The 22,115-nt window shown below is 40.2% G+C and overlaps 1 protein-coding gene and 1 pseudogene across 6 annotated transcripts in view; one reads left to right on the top strand and one right to left on the bottom strand.

The window, feature by feature from the left end:
• Positions 1–22,115, top strand: part of C26H10orf67 (chromosome 26 C10orf67 homolog) — a 105,378-nt gene that overhangs the window by 36,502 nt on the left and 46,761 nt on the right. For all 6 annotated transcript variants that reach the window (XM_031444692.2, XM_031444696.2, XM_031444698.2 and 3 more), the window contains 3 exons: positions 5,352–5,499; positions 6,602–6,660; positions 15,813–15,878. In XM_031444692.2, the coding sequence (XP_031300552.2) occupies positions 5,352–5,499; positions 6,602–6,660; positions 15,813–15,878 (273 nt within the window). The remainder of the gene's footprint in view (positions 1–5,351; positions 5,500–6,601; positions 6,661–15,812; positions 15,879–22,115) is intronic.
• Positions 11,004–11,840, bottom strand: LOC105106236 (ADP/ATP translocase 3-like; annotated as a pseudogene).

Here is a 22,115-nt window from a genome sequence, read left to right as displayed (position 1 = left end):
CCAGAGCCAGAGGGATTTTTGTTACTCGGTTCTAAGAGCAAGAAGTGGATTGTCTGAGTAGGAGAGGCTAACAGAGAGGCCAGAGAATAGCAATCTGTTGAGTATCAGCTAGCAGGTATCAGGTACCTCATCTGGGGGACCTCCTCACCTGAATCCAAAGGACCACATAAGGAGGTGGGGCTTTATCCTCTATAGTAAGAATAAAAGGTTGCAGTTTATTTATGTATATACACATTATAATATTATAAAGGATTGTATTATTGTATATATTTATATCACAATGTCATTATAATTAATGTACGATATATTAATACATGTGCATATACACATAAATATTGAGCCATGCATATAACATGTACAGAAAAAAATCTGAGAAGTTATACATCAAAGTGTTAACACTAGGAAGAAACACTTGTGGGTTGCTGAGCCCTTTAAGTGCAATCTGTGCTTTATCTAAATCCCACACTATTCAAAACTCCAAAGTTAGAAGAGCTAAGGAATTGAACTTGCACCATTCTAAAGGACTTTGTTTACTAACTGCTGAAGGGGTGTTTGCTTTTTTTAATCTATTAGGATTATTGTTTGTGGTTAAAAAAAAAACTTGGAGCATCTTCTAAGCAATGTAGTATTAAGTAGTATGATTGTAGATCTAATCAAGTTGAATATTACTTCATTTTACTTGTTCTGATTGCCTTGGAGGATCCAATTTTTCCATTCTTTTCTTGGGTCTACATTTACTCTTATTTTTTGGAGAAAATTATTTAATAGAAAGAGCAAAAAAAGCTGTAATAATTTTGGCTTTGAATCCTGCCTTGGCTAAAGATATCCTGCATCGACTGGCAGGGCAATTTTGGTGCATTTATTTCCCATTTGTGAAACGGGCCATGATACCTGCCTAGCCAACAGACAGAGGTATGAGGAGGAGACCTGTCGTATTGAATGTGAACTGCTTTGAGTTCCTTGAGGAAAGGCATGCATATAAATTCTAGTTATCATTATGAGGAAATACACTAATTCTTAATGACCGTCTGGTTTACACATCATGAAATGCACTGAACAGACATCTGGACTGTTGAGAACATCCCAATTCAGTAATTGAGCTCCTTCCAGTAAAACAAGAGGTCTTTCTTGGCGTGTTTATACCTCTAAGTGTCCTCAGCCCATTAGCTGGTCTGTCTGGATGTCCTGGAAGACGGACAGAGGCTTGGTGAGGACCACCGGACGTAGGAGACTCACCCTGCTCTTATACAAGCAGGGAGGGTGTTGTTCCCTGGCTCAGGATGCCTTCCTGAAGACCTGGTTGTTCTACTGCAGTTTGTCCCCAAGGACAACACATCAGTATTTCTGTAAACACCTTAAGGTCTGAAGAAGATGAGACACTCCTGATAACTGGGCATTGGACATCTCTCCCAACTCCTTAGGACCCCAATAAAACGAAGGCTGCCTGAGGGCAGCGCAGAGCAGAGCTAATGTGCATTTGGGATGTGAACGCTGCAGAGGCGGGTCATGGCTTATATAAAAATCAACTTCTGAAAAATACGTTTTTGAAATCCTCTAGCTTTCCCAGAACTCCGTGCCACTCAAGTTCTGGGTGCTGTACCCTTTTAAATTAGAAATTTCATCTAATACAGCTGCTCCCTCTAGTGGTGTTAGGAAAAAAAAAAAACTAGAGACGCCTGGTATCTGAGATTGGATTTGGAAAAACGAATTTGGAGAAACAATTAGAAATTTTCAAAGTGGCAATGGAAATAGCTTGAAGAAAATGTGAAATAAGCAAATTAAATAATCAGTGAGGACATACTCTAGTTTTTTCTTACTCATAGTCCAGTTCCATAAATTGCTTTGTCATTAATAGTCATAATATCTCTCCAGGACTATTTTAGAGAAATCTAAGACTGTGATAGGAAAGGGAAAGTTTGATAAACAGCTAGTTTAACCTCTATTTATGACAAAATGGAAATCGGAAAAAGGAAGCTCTTCAAGTTACAGAAGCTTCCATCTCTCCAGGTCAGAACATCCTTAATGCTGAGTTTTCCCCAAGAGCAACTTCCTTCAAGTGTCTTTTGGGTTTTGGGTTTTGTGAAAAGCCACTATGACTTAATGCATACCGCTGTAGTTATCAGGTTGTCATGCTGTATGTTGATAAATCCTCTTGATAATACGAGCATGTGTCTGTCTTTCCATGCACAGGCATGTTTTCCATTGCAATCAGAGTGGTCATTTTGGAAAAACTTTGTATTTTTCTTTCCTACCCCAACATGGATGCACTGTGCAACCATCGCCCATACTCCCACCCTCGTAGGTGAACGTAATTGCTTGTGGCTGACAGTTCGGAAACAGAGCTGTCATTCCAGAGTGGCAGCTCTGCAGGGCTGCACTGCCTAGTGTGCTGCTTTCCTGGTTGTCACTCACAGGGGAAGCACCTGCTCTTCTCTGTGACTGTCATGCAGCATGGGCACACATCGGGACTGCTCCACACACTCCCCCCCAACCCCACCATCAAATTGAGATGTCCTGGAGTCCTCTACGTGGAGCCTGCAGAATTAAGATGCCAATATGGCAGGAGGGAGACTGCTGGGAGGGCACATGTGGTGCTCCTAACAGTGCAGCTCAGACTTTATTGTGTGTAGGGGGGTCACCTGCAGCTCTTGTTAAGATACAGATTCTGACAGTAGGTCTGGGCTGAGCCCTGAGATCCCGCATTTCCCAAAAGCTCCCACATGCTGCTGGGCTCCTGGTCCTTGGACCACATTCTAGCAAGGCTCGAGTCTTCAGACTCTGCGCTTGTCTTCAGAAACAATTCTTTGATGACTCAGTTTGGAATTCTGAAACCCAAAAACAGTGATACTGCACATCTTGTGACTGTTCACAGGAGAAATACCATGTCAGCCACCACCTGAAAGTCCTAACTCTCACTGCATGAGAGGAAAACTCTAAATTGGCAAGTTACTTTATGAATGTAAAATTCCAGAGTGATCATGGGTCCCACACAAACTGTCTTAGACTAGAATGTGACTTGAAATTGCTTAAACTAGTTAACCCCCTTTTAATGATCTCCATCCTTCTTAACTTTCATTTTTTAATGCAGTTCATTTTACAGAAGTCTCATGGTTTAAGTCAGGGAAAGCTAGTGGTATGGGCAGATGGTAGAAGGAACACCACCACAAAACCTGCCACTCAAAGTGTAACAGATGACCGTAGCCGCCCAGAACTATCCCTTTGTTCATTTTGCTAATGAGTGTCCTCATTGCTGTGGGAATCTGAATAGTTAATGACCTGCAGTTCCTGCAGCTGACAGATGGTGGGGACAGAGCTAAAGGTTAACCTCTCAGAACAGGGGCTTTCGGTGGATTTGTGGGGTGGGGGGGGAGGAATAACAAAAGCCCTGAGTTGAATATGTTTCCCTGTTTCCTGCTTTTCTATGAGATTTTTAGAAAGTCATTTAGGTATTCGCTGCTATCACTTGTAATTTTTATACTTCATCTGATTAATTTAAATAGTTCATATTTAGTTAACAGTAATGGAGGTGCTCACCTAATCTGCTGTGGATGTTCATTTTCTGCCACTGTTAGGAAATCTACACTTCAGTCTATTAAGGAAAATATTGTTTGTTTGTTTTTTAAAAAGCTTTTTTAGTCTATAAATACATTCTGTGATGTTCTCAAATTTAACCATGTGGGATAGGAAACTAATGACTGGGATTCTTCCTTTATTAAGAAAACAGCATAGTTTCTTAGCTTTTAACTTTGTTAGTTCTCATTAATTAAGAATGAATTGGGCTCAAACAATTTAAGTGGAATGGTGAATCAAAATCATGAAGATTCATAATTGGGCTTAGTGCAAAATTTAACATTAAGTGTTAACGTTGATGTAACTAACTTCAGTAGTAAGTCACTTGTTTTTTAAGGGTTTATGAATGTCCTGCAAAGCACTGTCACTACTCATTTTTTTCTCTCAAACCATTATGACCACAGAGGAAAACATTTTAATAATTTGCTTTCAGATATCTCTAGAGTTAAAAAAAAATATAGTTTCAAAAGGACACCAGTTATCTTGGGAGAGATGATTTTATTTTCAAGAGGAGATTTTATTCTTGTGTATTTGCAGTCATAGCATTGCTACAAGAAATAAGTTATAATTCATCTCAAGATTAAAGTTCAGAAGTATTTCCAGTGTCTATATTAATTTTGAAGGAAGGCATATATAGACACGTCTCTTTTAGTGTTAGAATGTAATGACTTTCAAACAGGCACTTTAATATTTTGAAATAATCAATTTAATTGCATAATCAATTTAATATTTTACCATCATGAAGTATAAAGTTTTGCACCAGCTTATCCAATTCATTACGTCTTGATTTAAAAAAAACAGTGTGTGGCAGGAAAATCTGCAGGAAAATCTAGACAGACATAAGCAAGTATATTCAGATGTTTTCAATAGCTTTGAACCAGATGAGAAGAAGAAAAGGAGGGTAGCTTTCCCAATAAGCTTCTATCGTGTAAGAAAAAGCTTCTCCCATAATGGACGTGGCAAGATTTAAACAAAAGACACACATAATAAAAATGTAAATGAGTTTGCTTTACTAAAACTATAACTTTAAAAGTCTTTTGTTGGAAGTTATCCTGAAACCTTCTTACAAGGTAATCACTGTTTGCATAGAGATTTAAACCCATGTCTTCAATAGCATTAAACGCCTGCACAGTCCCAGTGTGACAGGCATGCAAAGCCATGTTAATGTTCAGAATATGAATTGCCTCTGGGTGGCTCCTCCACCCAGCAGAAAACCAACTGTGTGGATATCCGTGTGCCTGATGGACTCCATGCGGCTCCCAGCCTGGAAACGTCACCACTTTGACATGTGATGTGCTCCTCCTGACACTGGCAGCGCTGACACTGGGAAATGCCACAAAGGCAACAAGCCCCCCTCCCTAGCCATGCGCTTTGCCACCCCCTGGCGCTGCCCGTCCGCGGTCCCCGCGGCCTGCCTAGTTACGCGCGGACAGCACTTCAGATGCACACAGAGGGAAGTGTGGGTGGAGGGGCCCCAGCTGCCTCCCCGGACACAGCCTCCATAATGAATTGACCTGAATGATGAGGGCACACAAACAGTATGATATGCATTATTCCTGTCAATAAACTGTCCCCATGTGCTGTGGTCTTTGTACAGAACGGACTGCAGCCTTTCTTCCAGCAAGCCCCATTTAGTCTCCTTCCTTTTTACTATTCATATTATAAGTGTGTAATAGAATTCAGAAAATTATATGATAGCTCTTGTGTCTCTGTATTGTCTTGTGTTGCATATTTAAATCCTTGGCTCCCGGCTTAGAAATATGGAATTCTCCATCTTTTAGGACTCTTTTGTGAAAGACATCAGCCCTCTAAAAGCAACTCCAGAAAGGGAAAATTTGGAGTACAAAATGGAAAACGAGAGAATGCTTCAAGTCATTTCAGAACTCCGAGAAGAAATCCGACTCAATCTAAAAGAAAATTCTGTATTAGGTAACATTTTAAAGTTATGTTTGAGAAAACACAATACGTGGGGTACTTTATAAAATTCATAGCAACGTTTGTCTTTTCCAATGTGTTTGCTTATTTACATTTAAAAGATCAGTTTGATAGTCATTTTTGATTTTCATTCTTTTCTTGGAACAGAACTTGGTCGTACTCCCCTAGCCACACGTTTTTAACTCAGGGTGGTTATTTCTTAAGCCAAGTATTGGCCTTTGAAAAAATACGCTAATTAGTGCTCTACATCACTTAGAAATATTATAAACAAACTTTTGCTGACTTCTGTTTCATGTGCTTAATCGATTATCTAAAAATGTGTAACATTTTAATACTTAAGCATACATATCGGGATATGCTTTGTGGAGAAACAGAGTTAGCCCTTCAGAAAATATCATACTATTTACTACTTTACCTTCAATTTTAGGGACAAATTTTAAGTACCAATTTCCATTTGTAGAACCCTCCCCCCCCCTTTTTTTTTACATACCATAAACATTGGTAAATGTTGCATTTAAATCATCAAAGTTAGAGTGCTCTAAAGTATTTACATGTACTGTTCTCTTTATATGTATATTGTTTATATAATTTTGCCCTTAATCTGCAGAATGAAAAGCTCTGAGTAAGCAATAGAAAATTTATAGCAAAACATTGATAAAATCAGATGCAGGACAGTATTCCTTGAATATGTAATTATACCATGCCAGTGTAGTTTCATTTCTCTTCTGACACAGTGTAACAGTGCTTTTTTCGGGTTTGGGTGGTTCTTACTGAGTCATAAGTGCCACCTGCTAAAGTAGTTTGTATTGGTTGTGACTAACAGCAGAAGTGTCCATTGCTGGTCTTGGTGAAAAGCTTGCAATCCTCAGCCACACTTGGATCTTGAACTTAGTTCTTAATCCCTATCTGACCAGCCGTCTGAACAGCAGGAAGAAGGCTGTGAATGTCAAGGGCAGTTGTGAAGGTCACAGTCCTGCTAGGACTTGCGTCCACCATGCCTGCCAGTGGTGTACAGCCTGCCCTGAAGCAGGCAGATTGAATACAGGGGCATAAGCTTGTAATTTCATGGTTGGCCCCTCTCTCCTTTTGTTTACAGAAGATGAAATTATAAGTCTGAAAGAGAAGGCAGAAAAGGATCATAAAACCATTAAAAAGGTACTGTAACTTTTTTTTACATTGATGGATGACTCTTTTAAATGGAAATATCAGCATAATTGGTGAAATAACACTGTGTCCCCCTTGTGATGCAGAGAAAAGCTGACTTCTGTATTTAGTCTCTCCCATTATTTGGGTAGGATCTCTAGTAATGAAAAAGGATTCCAGCTTAAAAATGAATTAATGTTTTCTATATAAAATAGATAAACAAGATCCTACCATGTAGCACAGAGAACTTATATTCACCACTTTGTAATAGCCTATAATGAAAAAAATATGAAAAAGTTTATATATATAAAAAAGTTTTATATATATATAATATATATATAATGTATATAATATGTATAATATATATATAATATATATATAATATATATAAAACATATATATATATATAACGTATATATATATAACTGAATCACTGTGCTGTACACCAGAAATGAACACAGCATTGTAAACTGACTATACTCCAATTGAAAATGAATTATTGTTTTCTTTGATTTGGGTTAACTGAGTGTCTACCTTGTTGATTGTAAGAAATTGAAAAATCATGTAACATAGGAGTCCAGAGATGTGCTTGTGGAAAAATTATGTTATCAAGAATAAACAGTCTTATTTTCCAATTAGATGTTGGTTTAGGTTCATTTTCCTGTATATAAATGGACTGGGTTTGTGTTACCCAGGTAATCTCTATTTAGAGCAGGGAATTCTTCTGGTGTTTCCTGGTGCATCCGATGGGCCGGACCATGGCAGGTCCACCCACAGGTCAGATGCTCCTGCTTTGTGCTTCCTTCGTTCTCACAAGTGTTGCAGCTGTGGTAGCTTTCAAAACCCTTGCCTGTGATGGTCAGGCTGTCCTGCGATGGCCCCGTGACGCAGAGACAGCACTGTCTCTCAGTTTCTGGTATCCTCCCAGCGCTCAGCACAGTGTCTGGCATACTTATAAAAATGCTCTATGAGTGCTTCACAGAATGAGAATGTAGTTAGAGATCATAAAATTTACAGATAAAAATGTGGATTTACATCCCTGAATTATTCCAAATAAATGTAAATGCTTTCCAGTAACTGGATTGAATATCAATTTTTAATGAAGATTAATTAAAATTAGATAAAACTTCAATTCCTCAGTCACACTAGCCTCGCATCCAGTACTCATGTGACTAAGTTTAGATTCAGATTTCAACCTGATTTTACAGTTGAAGGTATTCTTAGGTTTTAGATAAAATTACCTCCAAGAACTGTTTTTAAAAGAAATGCATCCCATGATGGGTCAGAGTTGGGGGATGTTTTCTGTCATCACTGAATCCATCACAGGCTTCTACAACATGATGTCATTTTCTTGTGCTTCATCCTATTTTCAATGGTGACAGTGCAAATGCCATTCTTACCAAGATAACAAGAGTCTGTGAACAGAAAAGTTTAACCTTCTTGGCATCAACTTCCAAGAGTGAAAATGAGATCTCAGCTTTCTGGTTTCAATTAGTAACCTTCAAGGGAACCATCTCGGTTTATGTAAATGTTTGCCAGGCTGTTCGTTCTGTACTGTCACTGGTAGAGATGAGTTGGGTGAGCCTAGTAGTCTTTGGGGAGAGTTCAAGAAAATTAAAGCAAAAAGTCTCACCATTAAGCCATTGATTAGGAAGAAACATCCCCACCGAGTGGCTGGTTAGACCCTGTGTGAGCTTAAATATTTCTATTAAATGCTGCCTGAGCTTTCTAGCTCTGCACTGCCCAGTGGTTGTCACCAGCCACACGTGGCTATTGAACACTTGGGTCTAGTACAGCTGAGAAGTGGAATTTTAATTATATTTAATTTAATTTTAATGTAGAAATTGATATTCGTTTCAGTTAGTGAAAAACCTTCATGTATGTTTTGAATAACTCGAATATGTGAATCTACTTTTTTACCTGTATATTTAATGAAATCTAGATATAAATTGAGTATCTCCAGTGGAATTTTAGCCCCTAAATTGAGATGCGCAGTAAGTGAAAAATCACACTGGATTTCAAAGACTTAGGTACTATAAGAAATGTGAAATATCTCACTAATGGTTTTTAAGATTGCTTATTACACATTGAAATAGTATTTTAGATACCCATTGGGATAAATAAAATATATTAAAATCAATTTCACCTGTTTCTTTTACCTTTTTTAACAAGGCTACTGTAAAGTTCAGAATTATGTCTGTGATTCACATTATATTTTTATTTGACAGCTCTGTTCTAGACAAATATAGCAGACCCCTAGTCTGATCATTTTTTGGATTCTGGCTCTTTTTTTTTTTTTCTTCGTATGCACTGGCCCTCCACCGAGGCCAAGAATATAGGCCCGATTTGGTATTGAGCACAAGGAATCTAGAACCCTGGGTTCCTCTTCTGTTTCTGACACTACAGCCCCTTATCCGGTTCCTTATCCCCCTTCTTCTTGACTCTTTCTTCCCAAGTCTCTGTGTGGATGGAATGAGATAACATATGTCAGAGAGCTTCATCAGTTGAAAAGCAGATCAGGAATTGTTGAACAAATGGGGGCTGATGTTTCCTGGTTTGTTTCCAGTATCCTTCACTAAATCAATTAATTTGGCATGTTTAGTAGATGCCTTTGAGCACCAGGCACTGCTGAGATACAAAAATTTTATATGTACATCACACACACACAGAGTCCCGTTGTGAAGCAGAGCTAGTCTAGAGGGAGGGACAGAACCCACAGGCCTGTGTGATGGGGACCATAACAGAAGGACGTACGTAGAGAAGAGATGCTGGGCTTGACCTGGAAGGTCCTGGAAAGACTTCATCAGTTCCGCACCTATCTCACTCTCCTGCGCTTGAACTGATTTTTCCAGGTGGCTAGGAGGGGAAGAGCTGCACACAGTGTCAGGTCCACTTGCTGAGCTCTTCGTGACTGGGGTGCGTACAGCTTGCGGTGGAATCCGGTGAGACTAAGCGGTGAGAATTTGTGTTGCGGCAGGAAGAGGAGGAAGTGTGGGTGCGTGGAGGGAGTAGGCAAAAAATGGAAGAATGGAAATGGGCCGCTCTGGAGCCTCTGGATGAGCCACAGGGTCTCCTTTTCAGCCCTGGAAGATGCAAGTAAAAACAAGTTGAAAATGGAACTGAATTTGGGGAGGATGACTTCTGGCCATTGCCCTGGGCTCAGCATTGTTGTGTATGGGATTCAGTAAATTTTACATTTAAATTTCAGTAATCTAATGACAGCTGAATCTGTGTCCCAGCTATGGCTACACTGTGAATTCTTTTCTGAGGGGACAGACCAGTGGTCAGAGATCGCAGCCCAGGTGTGGTTGGCATCAGGACACAGCAGCATCAGCTGCTGTGGGGGCAGCTGGGGGCACACCCAGCCTGGACTGTAAGGGAGCAGGGAAGTTTGGAGGAAGGACACTGAGCTGAGTCCCAGAAGAGAGGTTAGAATTAGCCAGGAAAGGATGAAGGGGAGGTGGGAAGGGCCAGAATGTGAGAAGGGGGCATGCACACAACTTGCTAAGGCTGGAGGGTTTGTGCGAACAGGGTGGTGAGAAGCAGGGCATATTTTGGAGGGCTGTTATTCATGCCAAGGAGTTTGAGTTGCCTTCTGAGTGGATGGGAGCTTTGAACGTTGGGGCAAGATCAGATCTGTGTTTCAGAAAGAAAACAACCAAGAATTGCCAAAGCATTTTTGAAGAAAAAGAACAAAGCTGGAGGAATAACCCTCCCAGACTTCAGACAATACTACAGAGCTACAGTAATCAAAACAGCACGGTATTGGAATAAAAACAGACATATGGATCAATGGATTAGAATAGAGAGCCCAGAAATAAACCCACAGACCTATGATCAGTTAATCTTCGACAAAGGAGGCAAGAATATACAATGCAGAAAGAAAACAAATGACAGGGAGGAAAAATTCAAAGCCAGAGAGACCAGTTATAAGGTTTCTTTTTTTTTTGGAGTCCCGATTTTATTCTGTAGCTGAATGCCCAACTTAGAACGTAATTGCAAGTATTCGGCTATGCAAAAGAGAACAGTGCCTAAGTACAAATGGGAGACATGATTTGTTTTAAATAAATACTTAAACATGGGTGGGTCCTACAAGCACTGGGAGTCTAGGTGTGCCTTGGCAGAGCTGCCTCACCTGTGGACCCACGAAGATGCCATAATTCCCCAATCAACGCATGGACCTGCGGTGTCGATGGCCACAGTGACAACGCGCTCTCGGCCAGAGCTGCCCAGCCCCCTGCAAGGCCTGGAATTTCTCGAAGGTCAATGGCCCATAACAGTTAGGTGTCAGTATCACTCTCCGGGGCCCTGTGGGCCTGGGCCTGCGTCGCCTAGATGACCTTGTTCAGTCTGTTTTACAGGACCAGCACGAAGGTGCCCTTGAAGAAGGCTTTGCCCCCTTCATCTCAGAAGATCTGCCAGCAGTCCAGGGTGCCCCTGTACATGATGTTGGCTCCTTTGCGGCCAGACTGCATCATCGCCGGCGCAAGGGTGGGAGACCACGCTGGCCATGGCCGTCACCGCTGCGCGATCATCCAGCTTACCACGATGTGGGTGTTTTGGGGGTCAGGGAGCATGCCTTTGGCTGTGTCATACATGCAGAAGTAGGCGGCCCAGTAGATGATGATGCCCTGCATGGAGATGTTGAAGCCCTGGTACAGGCCTCGGACTGCGTCAGACTTCATGATCTTCACCAGACTGTCCCCTAGGCCTTTGAACTCCCGCTCCTTGCCAGACTTCCCCACATCGGCTGCCAGGCGGGTTCTGGTGAAATCCAGCAGGTAGACAAAGCAGAGGGAGGTGGCTCCGGCTGCGCCTCCAGAGACCAGATTGCCGGCAAAATACCTCCAGAAATGCATGTGCTTGTCCATGCCCCCCAGGAAGATCTGCTTGTACTTGTCCTTGAAGGTGTAATTGAGGGCTTGCATGGGGAAGTGGCAGATGACATTGGCCAGGTTGCCCCTCCAGAAGGACAGCACGCCCTGCTCCTTGAGGATGAGCACAATGCAGTCCACGACGCCTTTGTACTGCTTGTCGGCCGCAATCTGCTTACTGGCATGAGGCACCTGCAGCAGCAGCAGCTTGACCCACTCGATCAGGGCCACGTCTGTCTTGGAGATGGCGGCGGCAATGCCTCTGGCCAGGAAGTCCTTGGCGAAGGAGATGGCCTGCTCTGTCATGGGGGCGAAGCGGGCAGCGAGCAGGTGGAGAGCGGAATGGAGGCACAGAAACCTGAAGGTTGGGCGCCGCCAGTCAGCCTTGCTGCCACCAGGACCAAAAAAAAAAAAAAAGAAAGAAAGAAACAGCAAGGTTTCTCATATAAACCAGGGCAACTACAAAGTACTGAAACAGAAAGAGGACTGTGACCCTGGAGATGAAGGAGAGGATGAGTTCAAGAGATGATTAGAGAGCAAAAGTTATGAATTTGATAAGGTTGAAGGTGGGAGAGATAAAGGAGAGAGAAGTGAAAGCTGGGTAACATTCAGATGAGAATGGGAACAGGAGTAGGGCAGGAGGGAAGCAGGGCAGACGCCATCACAGAAGCCAAGCATGAGAGTCTCAAAAAGGAAGGAAGCATTCAGTGTGGCCAGTGCTGCCAGAGGCCAGGTGTGCAGAAGGCTAAAAAGGGAAGACTGGACAGTTAGCTTTGGCAACTGTTAATTCATGAGTGTCATTTGACTGGATCCTGGAAGCAGTAGAGAAAAGGGGGTGAATGCACAAGTAGGGACAGTGAACAGGGCAACTGTCTAGAAGTTTGGCTGTGGGTGGCCAGGGAGACGTCAGGGAGGAGTTGGAGGGGGACATGGGATTGAGGAAGGAATTTTTTAAAAGATGAAACTAGAGTGTTTTGGGGGGGAGGTAATTAGGTTTATTAATTGATTTATTCATTTTAATGGAGGTACTGGGAGTTGAACCCAGGACCTCGTGCACGCTAAGCGTGTGTTCTGCCACTGAGCACTACCTTCCCCCACAAAACTAGAGTATTTTCAAATGATGTCATTGGGAAGAAGAATGAGAAGGGAAAAGCACAACAGAGAGAAGAGATAATTGAGACATCTAAGGAGGGAGGAAGGGTGGGGCCAGTGGCCAGTAATTGATGCCCATTGGAAACTTAATGACACTTCTTTTTAGACTAAGGTATAATGACTTAACACGAAATCTTTTCCTTTCCTTCCACTTCTCATTGATTTACTTTCTCTAAAGCCTCTGTCCAGCCTTTCACAGCTTCAACTACACCACCTTATGAGGCTCTCATATAACCAGTGCTCCCTGCTCCCCAGCCCTGCTCGGGGACTGCCCTGTACCTTTGGAGACAGCCGATCCTTGATTTAGGTGACACTGCAAGATGCATATGGAGCTTTAACCCAGAGCCACTGTGTGCTCCCTCTCCCCATCCTTTCACTTGGGTCTAATTGGCATGCTTTCTCACTGCCCACTACCACTCTGCCCATCACCACTACTTTCCTCAATTCCATCTCTGTTCCTCTCCTCTCCTCCTGGAGTAACTCACAAAGAACATGGCAGGCACCTGGATTTGTTTTCTCCTCTGCACTCTCTTGCTCACCCTGTCACTTAGCGTACCTAGCCTCACCTTTACACCTTCTCATCAGAAGAGGGGACATTCTTCTTTGCCTTGACCTATCCATCCACCTGTTTGCCTGACTCCATCTCTTCCTTCCTCCTCTTCTAGGATTTCTTCATCAGCCTTTCTCTCTCTCGTGCCTTTAAGCATTTCCCTCCAGCCTACAGACATAGCCAAGGCATCATCCTGGGTGGTATCCCCTGACCTTGACCACCCCTGAAGCCATCACCATTCCGTCTTCTTCAAATATCAACAAAAAGAAATCTGTGTCTACCAGTCCCTTCTTCACGCCCCCACTGCTAGTTTTTCCCATTGATAAGGTCACAATGAGATTCCCCTTGCTCTCAGCCCATTTCATTCTTATTCCTTCTTGAATCTTCTGCATGACAGATCTATGCCCCATGTCAGAGATGCCTTCTGCAGCAATGCTTGCTTCTGATTTTTTCAGAAGCACACTTCTTCACTCTTTCGTGAGCAATACTTGTCGATAGTTTCTCTTCCTCCATCTTTCACGAGAATGCTGTCCTGGGAATTCTCTTTATCCTTGGTTGTCGTTGTTTTCTCTCTGGCTGACCTTAGACTCTCCTATAACTGGCACATCTGTTTACCGTTGACCTCCAGACTTTCTCTCCTGCTTCGTGTTTTCCCTGAACACTACATCCATAATATCACTTCCGTCCTCATCCTCAATTTCCTTGTTACATGCCCTGCGAAGACTTCCTTGACAGTCCCCTCCTGTCCCCTATGGTAATTAGGGACTTCCACTGTGCCCTCGCATACCTGGGACTATCTGCTCCGTGGAGGTCAATAACCATGTCTTATCTTTGTATCCTTTATTATCAGCTCTTAAAAATATTTGCTGAACAAAAATGCCTTCCATTTTCCTCAAACCCAGTGTCAAAACTTGAATTTATTACTCCACAAATTTGGACTTGGTCGTATTCACCACTTAAATGAATGACATTGCCATCTGTCCAGAGGACCAGAGACAAATCTAAAGTCATCCTCTACTCTCTCCTTGACATCTTGTGTCTAGTTGGTCATTAAGTCTGTAGACTTTCTCTCCAAAATTTATCTCCAGTCTCCTTTCTCTGCAGGAACGTTGTCACAGACTTGATGGAGGTCTTCCTCATGTCCATCAGGTCCTACTTCATTTTCCTGTCTCCAAGCTCATCCCCCTGCAAATCTGGCTTCCACGTTGCTGCCATGGGATCTGATACCCTCATCCTAGGTGCTAAAACTTTCACTGGTTTCCCATTGCCTTCAGCATAAAATCAGGCGGTCCCAAAACACTCTGGGTGATTTTTATGTGCCAGGAACAGCTAAGCACTTTCACATTTACTGTCTCAAATTCTTTTCAGAAAAACTCTTCAATGTCGGTTTTGTTATACTAATTTAGAGAAGAGAAAACTAAGACTTGAAGCATAGAATTAATTTACCTCCACAGCTAGTAAGCAGCAGTGCTCTGATCTGAACTGACCCCTGTTCTCTGCATCACACCTTTCTGACCTCCACTCCTAACTGAGGTGGGCAAGGACCCTCATAATTTCCCCTTGGATCACCATCTGCCTTCATTTCCTGCCATTCCTGTCTAGACGTGCCCTGGGTCCAGAAACACCGGACTCTTCCCAGTTCCTCCATCACTCCATGCTTCTCTGCGGTTACTTTGCTGTTTTGTTTGCCATCTTCTTTGCCTTCTCCTCCTCTAGCTTGTTGAACTTATACAGATCCTTCAAGACCCTTGTCCAATAGCACTTCTGTGCCATTACCACCAGGCATAGAGATCTTGTTGTAATTACTGTTGCTAGGTGATGTGGATTTTTATTCTTTTGGACTACCTGAAGATTTGATTGAGTGACCTTTTTGCTTGCGTGTTACAGTTATTTTTTTCACATTGCTCCCCTACTGTACTATATATGCTCCAGGGAAGGGATCTGTTTTCCATTTTTATACCTCCACAGCCCAACAAAATGCCTCGCATCCAAAAGGTGTTCCAAACATGTTTATTAAGTTAATAAGTATATGAATTAATTGAATGGAATGGATGTCAAAAGGAGTTGTTGAATTTTGTCAGTGTATATACCACACACAAATGACAATCATTTAAAGTACTGAGACAAGCCAAATTACTACAAAGGTCCCACAGTATATGCTTTGATGGCTATTTTCAATTGGCATAATATGGCTTGATGTGCATATAAGTATAGCACAAAAACCTAAAATAAGAGAAATGGGTCATATAAAGAGAAAAACAAAATTGCTCTTTTTGATAAACTAGGACTTTTCTTTATTTTGCATTGATACCACATTTTGGGGGAAGTGGGGTGAGAAAGACTGTAAATAAATTGTTATTTTCTGTGTATGTTTTGCTTGTTTATATAATAAAATATAATAGTTGTATAATAATGTATTATTATTACATGATAATCTGTGGACTTATTTTTTTTTTGCTTTGATTATACTGGGATCCATTTTCCCCTCACATTTAGAATCAAAATATGTTTCACTAAATTTTATTAAGGAGGAATCTCAGGTGCTCTGTTCTTATCTTTAATCAAAATGTAACATTCTTCTCTTCCAGCTAATGGATGGTAGAGACAAATTACTGTATGAGCTTGATTTTGAAAAATCATTGGTTCAAGAAGTGGTAAGAGGATTTACATTATTTCTTAATAAATTTGAATCCAGGACTTTAATTATGAAAGTTTTATAAGCTTTATTTGTAACTATTTGCTGTGAACTCTTCATTTCATTTTTATCAATAATCTAAATGCGTGCATAATTATAAACATTTTTAATGACTGTTTTGAAGAAAACAGTTTAGGTGGTACTGTAATTAATATACTTAAAATGTAGAAGAGTCTTACGTAAGAAAGAGTATTACAATTTAAAACAGTTTACAAAATTCTTGTTTATTATAGGGATTAAAAAAACAAATATGAGAGCCCAATATTTTGAAGGATTTGCTATTTTTAGTTACAAATTGCCATAAGTGAAAACAAAAAAGAGACTAGCCAGATATTTTGGCATTCTGTGTTGGTCTCATAAGAAAACACTGCCTTTTTATGTTCTTTTAAGAGAACTTTCCAGACGGCTGGTCTTTTATTTTATCAGTTGACTACCCACCCCCCCAGGATCCCCCACTTCACCCCCTGCCCATCTTATGGTGTTGTACTCTGGCTTTCAACTGATCACCACGAGTATGTCTTTGTTACAGTAAACTGACTGTGTTTATTATAATCAAAAATAAAACACAGCTTGACTTGCGTTCTAAATGTGCTTGAAAAGAATATGATACTGTTTAGAAGAGAAAAGGTTGTTCATAGGAAATCAACACCACTTCAGATATTGAAACATTCCCTTTTTTACAGCTTGTCACACTTTGTGCCAAGTCATGACTGTTTCCCTAACTCTGTTTTGTTACTCTCAGCACCATGTGTTTTGGGTGCCTTGTCATAGAAATTAATGCAAAACAATTCTCGGGGGCTACAATAAAGCCTTCTATGAAACCAGCTTGGGAATGCAGGCTAGGAAAACAATCGTGGTTAGCTAGCCACCAAAACCATGTGTTAACAAATATGTTTCTTTTGAATTCTTTACTTTTAAACACCTGACATATAAAAATTGTCTCTGTGATGGAGTTTCCTTGGTAGATTTCTCCTGCCTCATCCCATCCTCTTCTGTCATTACCCCCAAGTCCAGGAGCTGCTTCTGAAAACAAACAACTGAATGTGCACATTGTCATGAATGGAAATGTATTTTTATAGAGCGGTAAGCCAATGTTAAACTGTCAGTTCGTCAGCAGTATTAGACAAGAAATTAAACTACTTAATCAGTGAGCTTGTGCCTAGGCTGTGAACAGACCCCACGGTCTCTGAATTGCTTTGCCTCTTTATTTGAACTGTAAGCGCTTGCCGGTGCTATTCTCCTGCCCATGGGGGAACCAATCGTGTTTTATTTTGTTGCCTAGAAGTTTAGAAGTTGAGCACCACGCTTGTTGCCAAGCAGCGAGATCTTGCACCGCAAACCTCACAACTGCAAAGAGCGTTCAGCATGCTCAGAACTGGTTCGGGGGTTCACAGTTTCAGTAGAGGGAGTGTACTTAAGGTTCTTATGACTGGGTTTCCATGGCATGCCTTTGGGTCCAGCGAGACCTCTATTTGGCACCCCCACCCCCACCAAGGGAGTCTGTTGTCCCCTCAGAGGAAGGCTGACTTTGTGACTGTTTGGGCTTCCTTCGTTGCTCTAGTGCATTTTTCCAGAAATGGAGATTTGTGATTTTGACTAGATGGAGGAGTGGGAGAAGGTGGTGTTGACCAGAGTCATTGTGTAAAAATTAAAAGAACTTTCTCACTGAAGGGCTTTTGTTCCATGCTTGACTATTACTTTTTCAATACAGTTTATTTTCTGGCCTATTAAGAGCCTAGTTTAAAAAGTCAAAGAGCTTGAAGTAAACCACTAGGATCAGTAAATAGAGGTCAGTAGTAAAGTATGGAGCGGCTGTGTCCTTGGATTGGCTTTGAGGGAAGCATATAAAATAATTTTGAATCTTTTTGTGATTCCTACACTTAGTGGCTTTTATTTATCCTTTTTGTGTGTGTGTGTAAAACTGAGATATAATTGCCATATAACTTTATATTAGTTTCAGGAATGGAGCATAATGATTTGATATATGCATATATTGCAAAATGAACACTGCCATCAGTCTAGTAGTTAATATTCATCACCACACAAATGTATACAATTTTTTTCCTGATGAGAACTTTTAAGATTTATTCTCTTAGCGAGTTTCAAATATACAATACAGTATGGTTAACTGCAGTCACTGTGTTGTACATTGCATCCCCAGGACTTACTTATCTTTAAACTGGAAGTTTCTATCTTTTGACCACCTTTACCTGTTTTTCCCACCCCCTCCTTCATCCCCTGCCTCAGACAACCACCAATCTGTTCTCTGTATCTAGGGGTTTAGGGGCTTTTTGTTGTTATTGTTGTTGTTTTTAAAGATTCCACATAAAAGTGAGATCATACGTCACACGTATTTGCCTTTCTCTGTCTGACTTATTTCACTTAGCATGATGCCCTCCAGGTCCATCCATGTTGTTGCAAATGGCAAGACTGCCTTTTTATCCATGGCTGGATAATATTCCACTGTACAAATAAACCACATCTTCTTTATCCATACATCTATCAGTGGACTCTTAGGTTGCTTCCATGTCTTGACTATTGTAAATAATGGTTCAGTGAACATGGTGTGCATATATCTTTTCAAGTTAGTGTTTTGATTCCTTTGGATAAATACCCAGAAGTGGGATTGCTGGATCATATGGTAGTTCTCTTTTTAATTTTTTGAGAAACCTGTGTACTGTTTTCCATAGTGGCTACACCAATTTGCATTCCCACCAAGTGCACAGGGGTTCCCTTTCCTTCACATCTTTGCCGACATTTGTTACCACTTGCCTTTTTGACAATGGCGATTCTAACAATTGGGAAGTGATATCTCACTGTGGTTTTGATTTGCACTTTCCTGAAAATAAAAGTACCAGTTGACCATTTGAATATCTTCTTTGGAAAAATGTCTACTCAGGTCATCTGCCCATTTATTAATTGGGCTATTTGGATTTTTTTGCTATTGCGTTGTATGTGATCTTTATATATTTTGGATATTAACCCCTTATGACACATATGGTTTCCAAATGTTATCTCCCATTCTGTAGTTTGCCTTTTCATTCTGTTGATTGTTTCTTTTGCTGTGCAGAAGATTTCTAGTTTGATTTAGTCCCAATTTGTTTATTTTTTATTTTGTTACTTGTGTTTTAGGTGTCATATCCAAAAAAAAAAAAAATCATTGCTGAGACCCATGTCAAAAAGCTTTTCCCCTGTTTTTCTTTAGGAGTTTTATAAGTCTTTAATCCATTTTGGGTTAATTTTTGTGAGAGGTGTCAGATACAGGGGTCTAGTTTCATTCTTTTAGATGGGACTATCCAGTTTTCCCAGCACTGATTAGTGAAGAGAGTGTCTTTTCTCCATTGAGTATTTTTGTCTGCCTTGTCAAATATTAGTGGTTCATATTCTTGATGCTGTTCCATTGATTTATGTCTCTGTTCTTAATGCTAGTACCATACTGTTTTGATTCTGTAGCTTTATAATATATTTGAAATCAGAAAGTGTGATTCCTCTAGCTTTATTCTTCTTTCTCAGGACTGCTTTGGTTTTCTGGGGTCTGTACAGTTCCATATACATTTTAGGATTGTTTTTTCTACTTCTGTAAAAAGTGTCATTGGAATCTTGATAAGGATTATATTGAATCTATAGGTGACTGAGTAGTATAGATATTTTAACAATATTGATTCTTCCAATCTATGAACACAAAGTTTCTTTCCATTTATTTGTGTGTTCTTCAATTTCTGTCATCAGTGTCTTTTCCAGTGTAGAGATTTTTTCACCCCCTTGGTTACACATATTCTTAAATATTTTATTGTTTTTGATGCTGTTATAAATGGGATTATTTTCTTTATTCTCTCTCAGATAATTCATTGTTAGTGTGTAGAAATGCTACTGACTTTTATCTGTAGATTTTGTATCCTAAACTTTCATTTATCATGAAGCTAACAAAAAAGAGTGTTCTCATCAGAAGAGTATCATAACTGAACTCTTATCCTTAACTGATTTTCCATCTACTTCATTCCAGTGCACCTTATTTCTAGGAAAAATCCAGACTTGAGATTGAAAGGAGTTGCAAATGTTACTCTAGCTTCTCATTTTGAGGGCACAGCACTGAGTTATCTCTGCAGTCAGCTTTGATCTCATAACAGGTTCCCTTGTTGCCTGGGTTCCCTCTGAGCCACACTTCAAGTCTGCCCAGTTCTATTATATGTAACATGGCAGTGTTTGGTCATTCAGCTAGAAAACTGATATTTTGATAGCCCAGATATTTACTCTAATAAAATACATGTCTGAATTTCTGTGCCTAGGAACCATCACACATTTCCAGTGGGAATAGATAAATCCATGACCCAAGGCAAGGGTCTTTAGAGGTTATCTTATGTTCTACCATGGTATATTGGCTGTGGGGTCAGATAACTTGCCTCTTTAGTTTCTGTGTCTTCCAATCAAGATAGACTTAGTCAAGGGGCCTCATTTGCTCCTGGACCTGATTTAAGTAATAAGATTCTGACTTCAAGCTGATACTGTTACAGGATGAGATTTTTGCAGGCCTCCACCCCAGTTCTCTCATTCTTGTTCTACCTTGCTGGTTTTCCTCCTTTTGGAGTCTTCTAAATGTTGAGTTTCCTCCACTGAGTGTAGTGGGTTCTCTTGTATTTCTCTGTACCCTCTTCCTTGGTGAGCTATCCATTCCACATCACTCGTATTCTTATGACTTCCAACTTTTTATTTCCAGTCCACACCTCTCCTTAGCATTCCAGCCTTACAATTCCATTTGCCAACTAGACATCCATATTTGGATGTTTCAGGCATCTTGAATTTGATTTCTTTCTTTCCCTTGCTGTTCATCACCATCACCACCATCAATTCATTCAAATAGAAAAATCTAGCTAATTATCTCTAAAATTACAGCTCATAATCCCATCTTCATCTTCATCACGCCCCTGTTATCCCCGATCAAGCCACCAACATTTTTCACCTGGATTACCATAGTTATGACATCTTAACTATCTCTTCTCCTATAATCTTACTTCTCTCTTGTTTAACCTCCACTAGGAAACATCATCAACCAATAGGGTTTAATTGGCATATAGGGAACACTCCATACAACAGCAGAATGCTTTTTCTCCTGGTACCTATGGGACTCTCCCCGCAATAGACCACATTCTGGGCCATAAAATACACCTGAACACATTGTTAAAAACTATAATCTTGCAAAATAGATTTGCTGATGAAGATGGAATCAAACTACAAAAGATAAGGGGAAAATCTTTAAACACTTGGAAATTAAACAACAAGCTCCAAATAGTTCATCAGTTAAAAAGAAGTCCCTCTCTATATATATATTTTTAGGTACAGAGAACTGAATGAAAAATAAAACATACCAAGCATGTTAGATATAGCTAGAAACGGTGCTGAGAGGGAAATCACTAAATACCTACAGCAGAGAAGAGGGAAAAGGTCTTAAATCAGTAACCTAAGTTCCTACCTCAAGAAGTCAGAAAAAGAAGAGGCGAAGGAAGAAAATAATAGAGATAATGGCAGAAATAAGTAAAGTTGAAAATACTGAAACAACAGAGAAAATCTATGAATAAAGATCTCATTTTTGAAAATATATCAATAAAAATGATAAACTTCTAGCAAGACTAAAAAAGTATGGAAATAGATGGGGTAAAAGACACACATCTCCAATATTAAGAATGAAATGGGATATCACTATAGAAACTAAAGTCTTCAAAAGGATGCTCAGGGAAACTACAAACAACTTTATGCTCATAAATTTTACAACTTAGAAAAAAATGGAGCAATTCCTCAAAAAACAGTAACTACCAAAATTCAACCAAGATGAAATAGGTGATCTTAATAGTAAAAATAATAAAAATTGAATCCATAATTTAAAAGCTCCTGAGAAAGAAATCTCTAGGTCTGGGTGGTTTCATTAGAGAATCTAGCAAACATTAAAGAGCAAACAGCAATTTTACAAAGCTGGAAGCAACTCCCATGTCATTAAACAGTTAAATGGTTAAACTGTGATACATCCATACTATGCAACACTACTTAGCAGTAAAAAAGAATAGTCTAATGCTGCAGTTGCAGCCTGGACGAATCCAAAGAATTATGCTGAATGGAAAAAACAATCCCCAAAGATTACCTTTGTATGATTCATTCATATAACTCTTTTGAAAAGACAGAGTTTTAAAAATGAAGAATAAAATTT

The sequence above is a fragment of the Camelus dromedarius genome, chromosome 26 (assembly GCF_036321535.1).
Source record: "Camelus dromedarius isolate mCamDro1 chromosome 26, mCamDro1.pat, whole genome shotgun sequence".
In the NCBI taxonomy this organism is placed as follows: Eukaryota; Metazoa; Chordata; class Mammalia; order Artiodactyla; family Camelidae; genus Camelus; species Camelus dromedarius.
This window is presented reverse-complemented; position numbering and strand designations above follow the sequence as displayed.